The 15,260-nt window shown below is 42.4% G+C and overlaps 1 protein-coding gene across 2 annotated transcripts in view; it reads left to right on the forward strand.

The window, feature by feature from the left end:
• The first annotated feature begins 2,068 nt into the window (after positions 1–2,068).
• CHPT1 (choline phosphotransferase 1) overlaps positions 2,069–15,260 on the forward strand; it is a 28,731-nt gene continuing 15,539 nt past the window's right edge. For both annotated transcript variants that reach the window (XR_013347318.1, XM_077828312.1), the window contains exon 1: positions 2,069–2,395. Coding sequence is in view for 1 of the 2 variants with exons in the window: in XM_077828312.1 (XP_077684438.1) it covers positions 2,153–2,395 (243 nt within the window). In the remaining variant the exon portion in view is untranslated. The remainder of the gene's footprint in view (positions 2,396–15,260) is intronic.

Consider the following 15,260-nt stretch of genomic DNA (forward strand, 5'->3'; position numbering starts at 1 on the left):
CAAGATTTGTTGTGTCTAAAACCACCCAAGACAGATGGCTATCCAGCCTCCTTTTGAAAACCTCCAGTGAAGAAGCTTCCACAACCTCCCAAGGCAATCTGTTCCATTGTCCTACTGTTCTTACAGTTAGGAAGTTTTTCCTGAGATTTTATCTAAATCTGCTATCTATGCTGTAATTTGAACCCATTGTTTCTTGTCCTGGCCTCTGTGGCAAAAGAGAACAACTTTTCTCAATCTTATTTTATGGCAGCCTTTCAAGTATCTGAAAATCACTATCATAATCTCCTCTTTTCCAAACTAAACATACCCAGTTCCTTCAGCCTTTGCTCATATGGCTTGCATTCCATTCCTTTGATCATCTTCGTTGCTCACCTCTGGATTCTTTCCAGTTTCTCTACATCCTTTCTATACATTGGTGACCAAACAATATTATTATTCATACAACAATGTCCCTCTGAATGGCACTGTGAATTCAAATAAAAAAGGTAGACCTTTGCCCTGAGGAACTTACAATATAGGGAGCCTCAAACTTTTTCACAGTGTACCACAGTTTAATACAGCGGTTATCTTGTGACACTCCTCCCCTCTTATTCATGACAATGCGAATCCCCTCCCATTTGCAATTAAACAGACAACTTCCTCCTATTTGCAATTGTATAACAGCCCTCTGGCAAGCAAGGCAATTGTTTACATGAAAAAATATTAGGAAGATACTGAATGTATTTGTATCCGTCTCTTAATGCAATTTAGTTACTGGAAATAAGGAAATGTTCACCTATACTTTGTGAACAGCTAGCTCTCAGCAGACAACAAGCAACTGCTTCATGGACCATCAATTGTTCAGATACCATAGTCTGAGAACCTCCAAGTCAGATAAAACATGACAAGACACAAAAATCTCACACAGCACAGAATCATACCTTTATACCACAGTATGATCCTTTTCACTGTTAGTTGATCAACTGTTTCTTTCATGCAGTCGGGCACTTGACTTGGAGTCAAGAGACCTGGTTCTGTTCCTGGTTCTGCCACTTAACTGCTGCATGACTATTGATAAGACCCTTCACCTCTTTGTGCCTCAGTCCCCATCTGTAAAATGGGGATAATGATACCTACATTCCTTTGTAAAGTGCTTTCAGATCTGTGCTTAGGTAGCATAAGGGCTAAGAAGTGGTAGTGCCTGAACATATATATAGGTTGCAGGATATTAAGCACGGAAGAGAGGGATGTCACTTAAAACACAGGGCAAGTTGTCACCCTAGTGGAAAGTGTGATCTGTGGAGACCAGGCCTTAGCAAGGGATGATGTGACAGGTGTAGCACCTGATCTGATTATCACAGGTGACCTGTCTCCATCTAGTTTAGGGTGACCAGACAAAAAGAAAAGGAGGACTTGTGGCACCTTAGAGACTAACCAATTTATTTGAGCATAAGCTTTCGTGAGCTACAGCTCACTTCATCGGATGCAACCAGACAGAAAGTGTGAAAAATCGGGACAGGGGGTGGGAGGTAGGGTAATAGGAGCCCATATTAAAAAAACCCCAAAATATTGGGACTGTCCCTGTAAAATCGGGACATCTGGTCACCCTAATTTAGTTATCGCTGAGGGGGTGGGCACCCCATTGCCTTAGAGGCATCACAGTGCCTAAGAGACCACTAGCTCGCAGTCATTACATACAGAGTACAGAAGGGTCCATGGGGCGTGTGTGGGCTTGCTGGGCTCAGCCTGTGGGGCAAAGGTGTGGTAGGGTGGGATGGGGGTTGCCACTGCCAGATCCCCTATGGGGGAAGGGAGGAGGAGCTGCTTGGCTCCCTGGGGGGCAGGGGGGAGTGAGCACAGGGAGGTGGGGGGAGGAGCTGCCCGGCCCCCTGGGGGGGGAGGCGGGGGGAAAAGTTGCCCGGCCCCCGAGGGGACTGGCGGGGATTGGGGCTGCCTGGCTCCCCGTAGCCCAGCGGGGAGTGCTGGGGGCGGGCGCACTTCAGGGCCTGGGGGCGGTGGGTTAAATATCGGCTCCGGGCAGCGGCTGCGCTCCGGCCTCCGTCCCTCCCTCCTTGCGCCGCGCCCGCCCCCGCCCCCGCCGAGCCCCGGGAGCAGCCAGGCCCAGGCCCGGGCCCAGGCCCAGGCGCCGAGCGAGCCCCCGCGAGGAGCTGCCATGGCCGGGCTGTGGGCGCCGCCCGAGCCCCTGAGCGCGGCGCAGCTGAGGCGGCTGGAGCAGCATCGCTACAGCGCGTCCGGGCGCTCGCTGCTGGAGCCGCCGCTGCAGCTCTACTGGGCCTGGCTGGTGGAGCAGATCCCGGCCTGGCTGGCCCCCAACACCATCACCCTGAGCGGCCTCCTGCTCAACCTGCTCACCACGCTGCTGCTCATCGCCTACTGCCCCAGCGCCACCGAGCAGGTACCGCCGGCCAGAGGGTCCCTCAGCGGCCCCCTCAGCCTCCCAGAGACCCAAGTAGCTTCTGCTTCCCCCAGTCTCCCGGCCCAGACTAACCCAGGCCGTGTCCCTGCTCCCCTCACCCCGCAGTAGCCTGTCCCCTTTGCCTGCAGTAACCTCTGCCTCTTTCCCCAGCCACCCCTCTCAAATCACCCCCCCTTGCCCCATACTGCCCCACCCCCAAGCTAATCTTCCCTCTACCCGAGAGCGACCAGACAGCGAGTGTGAAAAATTGGGATGGGAATAGGGGGTAATAGGCACTTATATACGATAAAGTCCCAAATAATGGGACTGTCCCTACAAAATTGGTCACCCTACTCTACCCCAACCACCCACTGTCATCCCCCCAAACTACCCCACCCTTTCCCCCACAGTAACCACCCTCCCATGCCCAGCACGCTCCATAGTAATCCCAGTTATAACCCTCTCTAGCCAGCTCTCACTCCCTGCATCGTGTCCCTGTCCCCCACTCAAACATCTTCTCCTCCTCCCTGCATATATGCTCCACTGTAAACAACTTCTCTCTCTCCTGCATTGTAATCACTAAATCCACCTATGTTGTAACTGACCTTCTGCCCCCACGGTCCCTGCTCTGACTGAAACTTCCCCCAGCAACTCTAGCGTTCAACCCTCATTTTTCCCTGTAACACCTTTTGTGCACATTGTATATACTCATTGTGTGAGGGCTTATAACCTTCTCTCTAGTGTAAATAACAGCCACACAAACACAGTAATCTCCAGGTGTTAACACACAGCACTCACTGCAAAACAAATTCCTACAGAAACTGAGAACCTGCTCCCATTTTAATCCCTTCCTACTGTAAACCCCAGGATGCTGTAAAAAACACACAACTGTAGCACTATATCTTCAGATAGTGTTTCGAGTCTATGCACATAGTAAATCCTACTGTGTTGCATCAATAGTGCCCCACCTGTGTTATAACTATGTTTGGCCTTCTCTTTCTAGAAGGGACTAAACCATGTCTACGAAGGAAAGACCAAACTGTTATAATGCCAACCAACAGGGTCTGTACTATGCAGCATAGTTCTAGCGGTATAGGTCCCAGGATATTAGAGACCAGGTGAGTGAGGTAATATCTTTTATTGGACCAACTTCTGTTGGCGAGACAGACAAGCTTTCAAGCCACCAGAGCTCTTCTTCAGGTCTGGGAAAAGTACTCCCAGCATCACAACAAGGTGGAACAGATTGTTTAGCATAAATAATGAGCACATATTGTAAGGGGTCATGCAAGGTAGAGTGGCCCGATAATGCTTCTGCAGTCGTAGGACAAAAAGAGGGGTTAGTGGGTTATATGCTGTTGTAGTAAACCATAAATCCAGTGTTTCTGTCCAGTCATGACTTTAATATCTAGCAGAGTAATGAATTTGAGCCCCCTGGGCTCGTATTTTGAAAGTGCTGTGGAGGTTTCCTTTGAGGTTGATGACTGATAGGTTAGATATAGAGTGATGGCTTTGTGAAGTGTTCACCCGCAAGTGATAGGGTGTTTTTGTCTTTTATCATTTTTCTGTGTGAGTTCATTCAATATTGTAGTGATTGGTTTCACCCACATAGTTTTTATTGGGGCATCTAGTGCATTGGATGAGATAGATCACATGTTGTGATAGGAATGTGTAGAACCCATGGATCTTGAAAGGTGTGTTGTGGGGGGTGGGTGTTGATCATTGACGCAGTAGAGATGTGTCTACAGGTTTTGCATCGGTTGTTCTGGAATGGTCTGGTGCCACTTTGAGTTGGTGCGGCCTGGTCTGTGGGGAGGTTGCTTCTGATGCTAAATAGTTTCTAATACTTTGACTTACTCCAAACCTCCATCGTTGGATGGGAAAGGAAACTGCCTTTGGGGGGATGAATTTCAAGCCTGTTTTTGACATTTCTAGAGGGAAGATTTGTCTTGTGTATTGCCAGCACTCATGATTTTATCATGAGAGACACAATATTGGTGTCCTTAAGTCCAAGCTCCTGGAGTCATGACATTACATGAAAATCTGGGCTTTCTGCAATACTAAATGGTTCTTTTTCCTCACAATATCCAACCAATCCCATCTACAGTTCGGCTCCAAAGATGGGAGCACTAGTGTAGACTGAAGTTGCTGGCATTTAAAGTGCCTAATGCTACTCTGTTAACTTAAGCCAGAGGTTCTCAAACTGTGATCCATGGACCACCAGTGGTCCGCAAGCTCCATTCAGGTGGTCCGCAGATAGTTCCCTCTAAGGTGCGCGCCTGGACGGCCGCACACAAGAAAATGAAGGGCCACCCACCTAATTAGTGGAGCCACGCTGGCATGGTTCCACTAATTAAGTGCTTGGACCCTGGAGAAGATGCACATGTATGGTGAGGTGGTAGCCTTGGGGGAATAGAGGTAGGTGAGAGGGGGGAGTGGGGGGAATTTGGGATGTGTAGGTTTGCAGTAGCCAGAGAAAGAGGCGACTTTCCCCAGCTCCAGGGCTGCGGCTGCCAGGGAGAGATGGCCCTCCTTCCCAGCCTCAGTTCTGTGGCTGCTGTGGGTGGGGGAGAGACCCCCCCACCCCCCACAACCCTTCCCAGCCCCAGCGGGGGAGAGAGGGCATGTCCATCACATTAGAAAGGTAAGACTACTGTTACTAAAATGAGTTGTGTGCTTTTATTTATAGAACAAAAAAAAGTTAATAATTTTTTTTTCTATAGCGCTTTTATCTAAAGCACTTTACAATAGTTAGCTAACTGTACAAACAAGGTTTGGAAAAATCATTAAGTAGTCTGCTGAGACCCTCAGCAATTTTCAAGTGGTCTGCAAAAAAAAAAAAGTTTGAGAACCACAGACTTAGGCTATATAGCGTCTGTACTGGAGCTGGGGCTGTAATTTCCAGCTTGGGTAGACATACCTGTACTAGCTCTGACTCAGCTAGCATGCTAAAAATAAAATTGTAGTCATGGTAGTGCAAGCGCAGGAAGGGGGTAACCGCTCCAAGTACATAGTTGGGGTCTTGAATAGGATCATAGTTGGGGTGACTAGGCCCTCATGCTGCCATGACTGCACTTCTGTTTTTTAGTGTATAGCACTATAGTGCACTAGCCCAATGAGATATTTTCCACTTTTTTCTGTGGTGTTAATTTTATAAAAGATGAGTTTTGTAAAACCTAAATGCTGGGTCAGATTTTACCTGGCAGTCTAAATTAAAAATCTCTTTCAACCATCACAACATCCATTGTAAACATGTAATATGAAGCAGGAACCTCCTTTTATTCTGTGTTCTTGTTCTTGTTTTAATTTAGGGAGTCGTTTTATGCCTCCCATCACAACATTCTCTCTCACCAATGTATGCATCTCCTTACAACACAAACTCACCCTGTTATCCAACTCCTGTTTGTCCAAACAAATTCTGTCATCTTTTCATTCCAAGAAAGAGAGCATGAGCAGTGTGGGAGCCCTCTTGCAGTTCTGAACTACCGCACATGTGGCAGGGGTGAAGAGGGCCTAGACTTTTCTATCACAAGGTGGAAACGATGGCCTTAGCCCTGCAAGTGCACTCACACAGTCAGACTCTTGCAGCACCTCATTGATGTAAATGGGGCTTTGCAAAGGCCCATCTACACAGATCCACTTGCATGATCTGGATCTGACTTCTGCTGTGCTTTTGGGATGTGGAGAAACCTGTGTTAGGAGCTAAAATTAAACCTCCAAACTTGTTTTCACTTGTGAACCAAAATGTAGGAGAACTCCTGCCTTCACAGGTTAAAGACTAATGGGTTAACCTGCTGTTTTAAATATCACCCTCAGATATTTTCACTTCAGGAAAAATACATGTGGATCATACAGAAAAGAATTTACATTATTGGGATTGTAATAATGCAGTGAGATGGAATTACAAACTTGTAGTTAGTTGCAGCTTGGTATGTGGTAACAGACAAAAATTCCTCAGGGTTTATGGGAGTGCAGTTGTTCAGAGATCTGGCTTGTTCATAACTTTACCCATACCAAGGTTGAAACTGTGCTAGCCACAACAAATTGGAACATAGCTGTTAGGATTAGTGTATTACAGATCTTTTGATATTGTAACACTTGAGCATCTTGGCTTGTCTACGTGTTGTTTTTTTTTTTTAATTACCCTAAACTTTTGCATTCTAGCTGTAGATTAAAGGCCTGCAAACTTATGTTTCTTTAATTAAAAAAAAAAAAAAGTTTTAGTTGGGCAAACTGGGAGAAGCATGCAGATTTGCTTTTTAATTCTTAATACCCAAATTGTGTTTATGCAGTGTAGTTGTACCGTGTCAGTCCCAAGATACTAGAGAGACAAGGTGGATGTGGTAATGAAACACTTCATGAATTATTAAATCATTGGCCAACCTGACAGCACAGTAGTATACTTCAACTTCTCAACTCTACATAATTGGCCACAAGAAGCAACCTTTCCCATTATAATAGAGTGAGAGTCTTGACTATTTAATTGTGAGGAGTAGTACAACACTGCATTTCCCTCTATAAAATTGTGACTATTAAAGAGACAAAAGATTCTATATAATTAAAGTCCCCTGCTAGTAGTACCTTAAATTACTGAAACTGAATTTTAACACTTTTTTTAAAAAGCGTAGGTAAGTGTAAGTACACATTTCATAATATATTTTAAAAGTGTTGGTAATTTAGTGCCTGTGAAAGTCCTGGATTGAGAGCCCTCAAGCCTTGATATGAGTTTTAAAGGCACAGGGGAAAGATGCACCAAGACTGTGACTCCGTGACAGGTCACAACTCTCCATTCTTACTCCCAATCTCTCACCAAGAGTACTGTAGCATTTTGAGGTGTTTTCTTCCCAGCAGAACAAAGTTAATTGTTCACTGCCAAATGGGGATGGTGTGGAGGAAATACGCCTGCCTAATCCTGGAGCTTTACAAAGACACTGTGAGATAGTAAATGTGTGAATACTATGCACACACTAAAGGAAGTGATGCAACCCCTGGTTCCTTCTGATGGGTAGGACATGACAGTGATGTAACCTCAGTATCTTGATAAACATCTTCAGAACAGCTGCTACAACAGTCATCTGTTGTAACACATTGACTGATGTTTGCCTTTTAATTGATTTTGACAGTTTGATAGAAATTTCACCCCAGGTCAGATTGGCAGAGACTCTTAGGGTTTTTCACCTTCTTCTGCAGCATGGGGCGCAGGTCACCTGCAGGTTTAAACTAGAGCAAATGGTGGATTCTCTATAACTTGAAGCCTTAAATCATGATTTCAGGACTTCAGTAACTCAGACAGAGGTTATGGCTCTATTACAGGAGTGGGTGGGTGAGGTTCTGTAGCCTGCAACGTGCAGGAATTCAGACTAGATGATCATGATGGTCCCTTCTGGCCTTAGTGTGAGTCTCTTACCTCCTGGTTACCTGCCTTAAGAACATAATTTCCAGTAGAGACACACAACTCTGTGAATATTATCCATCCATACTTTCATAGTGATTACAATGACCAGTGGGCTACCAGGTCTCGGTAGAAATCTCTCATGCCACGGTCTAGTGAATTATAATGCATATGTCTGACCCAGGGGAGCTCTGAAAAACCTGTGCACCTCCTGTGCCCTCTGCCTGGTGGCATCACGAGATTCCTAGGTCATGGGGACACAGTGATGAAATCTATCATAAGTATAAACATAGTTTTTGATGTTCAGGAGACTATTGTCAGACTCCAGAGGGTATAAGCAGTATGGGAGGAAATGGGAAGAAAAGCAGATAATGAAATTTTGTTTGTAGGTGTATCTCCAAAAATCAACTCAAAATAGGCTCTTTTTTTGTAACTGGGCATGTGGGGAGGGAAATGTGATAGTACAGGATGACTTGAAGGTAAGAATATGTTGTGCAGTGGCCACAAAAAGGCTAACAAGTGTCACTTAGTTGTACGTCAAGAGAGCTCTTAAACCACCTTAAAAAATATTGTGCCTAATATTTGGCACAGAGTTAACAAGTATATAGTCAAACTCTTGAAAGAGTGCTTGGGAAGCCTATAAGGTTTATCAAGGAATTGGCTCTATCCTGTGAGGAAAAAAATCTCAGAGCTTTGTGTTCAGCCTATAAAGAAAAGTAATATAGGACTTAAATGTACATCTATAAAAGGGTCTTTTTAAGAGTGGGGGAATGGGACGTGTTCATGTTACAGGGAGATGGCAAAATGAGAGATGGCGATCATCTGTGAATCGATGAGAAAGTAGATGTGATTTAGCTGCACTCTCCTGAATAATAATCTAATTATTAAGAATAATTGCGAACTTAATTACTGGGTCCAACACTTCTACTCTTTCGCTATTCTGTCACTATCTCTTTCTTTCACCATATCTTGATTCTTTTTACCATTTAGCGTGCAGTAATTTTACCAGAGTCCTTTATTTACTCTCTCTGAACTTCCAAAATATCCCTCAGTTTGTAAACATTTTACTGGTGTTTATAAATAATTCCTTAAGGTTTCATTAAAAAACAAAGCTACTTCAGGCTTGCCAATTTAAAGCTGCTCAATGGGACAGAAAGACAGTAACATTAAATTTTAATTTTAAAATTTTTAATTATTTTAGGTTAATTTTCCAGGCCACTGGAACCTCTGTGTTCATGACATTACATAGCTTTAATTTCAGAATTTGAATGTTGGATTGATGCAAAGAGCAGAATTATTTGTCTTCAGAGTGGGTCAAGAATCTGGTCTCCTGAGCTATTTTGGCTTCCAGAAGCCTGCATCCCAAGAAAAGGTAAAAAATTCACAGGCAGGAGTTGTAGACCAAGCTGGATGAGCAAGCATCTCAGAGAGGTGATTAAGAAAAAGCAGAAAGCATACAGGGAGTGGGAGATGGGAGGGATCAGCAAGGAAAGCTACCTTATTGAGGCCAGAATATGTAGGGATAAAGTGAGAGAGGCTAAAAGTCACGTAGAGTTGGACCTTGCAAAGGGAATTAAAACCAATAGTAAAAGGTTTGATAGCCATATAAATAAGAAGAAAACAAAGAAAGAAGTGGGACCGCTAAACACTGAGGATGGAGTGGAGGTCAAGGATAATCTAGGCACGGCCCAATATCTAAACAAATACTTTGCCTCAGTCTTTAATAAGGCTAATGAGGATCTTGGGGATAATGGTAGCATGACAAATGGGAATGAGGATATGGAGGCAGATATTACCATATCTGAGGTAGAAGCGAAACTTGAACTGCTTAATGGGACTAAATCGGGGGGCCCAAATAATCTTCATCCAAGAATATTAAAGGAAATGGCACATGAAATTGCAATCCTATTAGCAAGAATTTTTAATGAATCTGTAAACTCAGAGGTTGTACCCTATGACTGGAGAGTTCCTAACATAGTTCCTATTTTTAAGAAAGGGGGGGAAAAGGTGATCCGGGTAGCTACAGGCCTGTTAGTTTGACATCTGTAGTATGCAAGGTCTTGAAAAAAATTTTGAAGGAGAAAGTAGTTAAGGACATTGAGGTCAATGGTAAATGGGACACAATACAACATGGTTTTACAAAAGGTAGATCGTGCCAAACCAACCTGAACTCCTTCTTTGAGAAAGTAACAGATTTTTTTAGACAAAGGAAACGCAGTGGATCTAATTTACCTAGAATTCAGTATGGCATTTGATACGGTGCCACATGGGGAATTATTAAATTGGAAAAGATGGGGATCAATATGAAAATTGAAAGGTGGATAAGGAATTGGTTAAAAGGGAGATTACAGCGGTCATACTGAAAGGTGAACTGTCAGACTGGAGGGAGGTTACCAGTGGAGTCCCTGAGGGATTGGTTTTCGGACCAATCTTATTTAATCTTTTTATTACTGACCTCGGCACAAAAAGTGGGAGTGTGCTAATAAAGTTTGCGGATGATAAAAAGCTGGGAGGTATTACCACTTTAGAGAAGGACCGGGATATCATACCGGATCTGGATGACCTTGTAAACTGGAGTAATAGTAATAGGATGAAATTTAATAGTGAGAAGTGTAAGGTCATGCATTTAGGGATTAATAACAAGAATTTTAGTTATAAGCTGAGGACGCATCAGTTAGAAGTAACGGAGGAAGAGGAGGACCTTGGAGTATTGGTTGACCACAGGATGACTATGAGCCGCCAATGTGATATGGCCGTGAAAAAAGCTAATGCGGTCTTGGGATGCATCAGGCGAGGTATTTCCAGTAGAGATAAGGAGGTGTTAGTACCATTATACAAGGCACTGGTGAGACCTCATCTGGAATACTGTGTGCAGTTCTGGTCTCCCATGTTTAAGAAGGAAGAATTCAAACTTGAACAGGTACAGAGACGGGCTACTAGGATGATCCGAGGAATGGAAAACCTGTCTTATGAAAAGAGACTCAAGGAACTTGGCTTGTTAACCTAACCAAAAGAAGGTTGAGGGGAGATATGGTTTGCTCTCTGTAAATATATCGGAGAGATAAATACTGGAGAGGGAGAGGAATTATTTAAGCTCAATACCAATGTGGACACAAGAACAAATGGATATAAACTGGCCATTGGGAAGTTTAGACTTGAAATTAGACGAAGGTTTCTAACCATCAGAGGCGTGACGTTCTGGAATAGCCTTCCAAGGGAAGCAGTGTGGGCAAAAAACCTATCAGGCTTCAAGATTAAACTCGATAAGTTTATGGAGGAGATGGTATGATGGGATAACATGATTTTGGCAATTTATTGATCTTTAATAATTCATGGTAAATAGGCCCAACAGCCTGTGGTGGGATGTTAGATGGGGTGGGATCTGAGTTACTACAGAGAATTCTTTCCTGGGTATCTGGCTGGTGAATCTTGCCTACATGCTCAGGGTTCAGCTGATCGCCATATTTGAGGTTGGGAAGGAATTTTTCTCCAGGGCAGGTTGGCAGAGGCCCTGGGGGTTTTCGCCTTCCTCTGTAGCATGGGGCACGGGTTGCTGGCAGGAGGATTCTCTGCACCTTGAAGTCTTTAAACCATGATTTGAGGACTTCAGCACCTCAGACATAGGTGAGAGGTTTATTGCAGGAGTGGGTGGATGAGTTTCTGTGGCCTGCATTGTGCAGGAGGTCAGACTAGATGATCATAATGGTCCCTTCTGACCTTAATGTCTATAAAATAGATATAGCTTTAGCAGACTTGAGACTGTCAACTAGGCCTAAGTATGGTGGGGGGTTTTGTGATTTGGACACCAGTTTACTACCAGTTAAATTGAGATCACCAACTCATTTCATGTCAGCTGCCCAACAACATGCAGGTCACTACCATCCTGGGTTAGCTTTGAAGTGGTGACCTTGAGGTGAAAGGCTCCATATCCCATTTCCAACTCCCCCAAGCCATTGATGCCGACACCTGTTGCTACATTTTCAGTGCAATCTGCTTCCCCTCTCAGCAGGTGTTCTGTAGCGTTAACTGATATGGAGGAGCTAGTTATGGGGAAGATGAGAATGAAAACCCTTTGTTCCTTACTCTCCATGGATCCTGTCATGGTAGGAATTTATAAGGAAATGGAAAGCCCATACTGAGAAGGCGGGGGAAATTTTTAACTTGAATTCTAACATGTGTGTACACGTTCTAATCGGGGGAGAAAGATATTTATTTTATCAAACATCGGTTTGAAGTTGAGTGTAGCAGAACTGTTTTCCATTAAATAAACTCTCTTCTGACAATATGATCTCAAGTTATGACTGCAAACATTAGCATGTTCTCTTTAATTCAAGAATCCTTGTTTCAAAGTTTGATTTACGAAATCAGACTGTTTCATTGTCATGTTTATTCTACTGAATAATGGTGGGGTTGTTGAAGCTGTCATTAGCTAACAATGAATACAGTAACAATGTGCAAGCTTTTTTTAATCTGTACAAATTGAGGAATTGTGATATGAAGCTTGTTACCTTTTCATATAAAGAAGCTCTAAAGTAAGATCCTTGATACAGGTTGCAAATCCAGCAATGCTTTGAAAAAAGGCAACCTTAAAAAAAGAGTGGGGGGCGGGAAAGGCTTGACTGATTGATTATCCCAAATTTGGAAATACTAAAAATGTCTATGTACAGGGAGAAAGTCACAGCATTGTCTTTCGTGACAAAGTACAGTTGTCTTTACTTACTGTATCAAGCCATTGTTCTGGCTTTCTCCATCGTATTTTATGAAATAATTATTTAAAAGATTAAACAAGATAAATAGTAAACATACCACATAGAATGAACTAGAATTAAATAGCATTGCGACTGTTGAAGAATGTGACATGATAGCGTTTTCTTCATGATTGACCATTGAATATGGAGATTATGTATTCAGAAACAAATAAAATGCCAACTGCGAGTGAGATGTTTTTAAACAATAGTAATCTGTTTAGCAGTTTCATATATCCAGTGGCTTTAGAAGAAGGGAGGAGTGTGGGAAAATAGAGTGGTTGAGAGGATCTTATTAACAGAATTAGCACAGCCTATCGTTTTAATTCTGTGTATGATATGCATAATTGCTTTTTTGGGTAATCTGGACTATAAAACTATATTTTACATTGTAGGCAAATGGCTGAAAAGGGGAATTTATTGCAACTCAAGCAGCAGAGGGCTGGGCAACACAGCCAAGAATCTGTCCTAAGTCCTTCCCAAAATTGAGGGGCCTAGGGTCGTGGATTTCATAGACCTCAAAGGCTAGCCTTGGGCATCTGAGGGAGGGTATGTGTGTGGGGAGGGCTGTGGGGAGAACATTGACTAATACTTGATCTTTATGAAAAACTATTGACACATAATCCTAATGATTATTTTACATTTTATCTTTGCAAGGATAAGGGCTAGAACAGAGATTTTGTTTAAATGGGAATTTAGATTAATTTAGGGGATTTAAAAGTGCTAGGGTTAATCCAGAGTTGAGGGCACTCCTGGATTCTGAGGCTACTTGTCAAAAGGCCCTGTTCTTTCTACATGGTCACTTGCCTGTCTTCCTGATGGATGATGAGCTTGGATTTTCCCCGGTTCCTAGCTTACACATGTTTTGAAAGTCTTTGTCCCTTTACGTGTTTTGCCTATAAAGATGATAAAACCATTTTGCCTCCTATTTAATAACTAGATTAATGGGAGAAAAAAACATTAAACTTAATTATTTAAAAATTTAATGTTAAACCTGTATTGGAGCAGGATGGAAACTAGTTTATAATCTTCCATTGGGTTACCATAATGCTATTTTGTTTTCTGCCTGCCACCAAAATGCTCATGTCAGTTGGAATTTAAATCTTTTTCATATCTAATTTAAAGATAATGCTGAAAGTCTTAAGATGCTAGACTTTTAATTTTCTCCTCACTTAATGCTATTTGGGAGGAGGGGAGGAACTGTTGGAGCCTCTTGCTTCATAAATCATTAGGTTTAGGCCTTTGTAAAAATGTGAGTCTAGATTTTTGACCTAAAGATTGGTGGGTATTCAGAGTCCCTAATACTGTGTAAACTACAGTGAAAGTCCAAAAGTCACTGGCTTCATACCTAGTCCAAGAGAGACACTACTCTTTGAATAAGGGAATATATATATTTGACCGAATTGTTACAAATAATCAGTAGCAACAATCATGAACGTATATTTAAATATATCGCAGAGACTGCAAGTGTAATCTTGTCTAAGGAGTGAGAAGAGTTAAGATAACCCAGCTGGAATAGGAGAGCACTTACCAATAGGAAAAAAACATTTGACTAGAATTAGAATGGTAGTCTTATTTTAAATTGAAGTAATACCAACGTTAAAGAGCATAACAGATTTTATATTATGACTACATAAGTAGGTACTCCCACATTGGAGAAGTTTAAACCCAAAGACAGTGGACGTGTTTAAAAATCTTGAAAGCCCATATTTTCTAAGAAAGCTTCTAAAATTGTGCCAACTGTTTGCAGGTACAAGTAGAAATTAGACACCTACAGTAACTACCAACACTAGTCCTACAATCAATGAGTATCTAACTAAACTCTGTACTTGCAGAATTGCAAGTGCAATTTAGGGGTCAGGTTGAGATCCGTTTACAAACTTAGCTAGAATATAATGAATTCTCAGGGCTCCTTAAGGTTTATTTTAGGTCCTGTTTTTATTTCTTATTTGATTCCTTTATGTGACATACTCTGGAAATTAATCTGATTCTGTACTCATGACATTCAGATCCTTTATTTTCCCTCGAGTTTTCATTACTTTATATTTCTTTCGTCATGATGCTAGACAAATTTTAAAATAGATTTAGCAATGGTCCGGATAAGGATTACTCAGCCTGCTCTTAACTAGGATGATGCTACTATTACCTCCAAGTCAGAAGTATACTAGATTCTCTTTAGAAGTTTGTATCAGGGTTAATTATATTAGGAAGGGTCCCAAGTAGAGAGATACTGACAATCTTTTCTTTCTGAAAGTTATCTAAGTTTTGTTTTTTAAGTTTAAAAATTCATGGCTTTAAGTATTGTTCTTTTCTGGCTTTATGAGCAAGGCTTTTAAGCTCAAAATGGAATCTTCCTTAAATATGGTCTTCGTTGGAAGGTCTTGTCTTGTGGGTTCCTGGGATGGGTCTAAATCTGATGCGTGATTTGTTCTAAACAAACTGGTTCACAAGTGCTATGATGCGATATAATGAAGAGGGTTTAAGAGCAACTATCTCACCATACTTTCATTTTTTCCCCCTTCTACATTCCCTTCCATGAAAACCTCCTGTCCTAACTTAGTTAAAAAAAGGTTTATTATTTTCAGTTGTCAAAGTTCTTCTCTTTTCTGGTTTGACTGAGACCGCTGGTTGGTTTATGTAGATGCGTACCTGTTGTGTGAGGATTTATTTAAAGTGGGTTATTTCCTGGCTTTCAGCCCCACATCTACTCATTAATATTCAGTATATCCAT

The sequence above is a fragment of the Eretmochelys imbricata genome, chromosome 1 (assembly GCF_965152235.1).
Source record: "Eretmochelys imbricata isolate rEreImb1 chromosome 1, rEreImb1.hap1, whole genome shotgun sequence".
In the NCBI taxonomy this organism is placed as follows: Eukaryota; Metazoa; Chordata; order Testudines; family Cheloniidae; genus Eretmochelys; species Eretmochelys imbricata.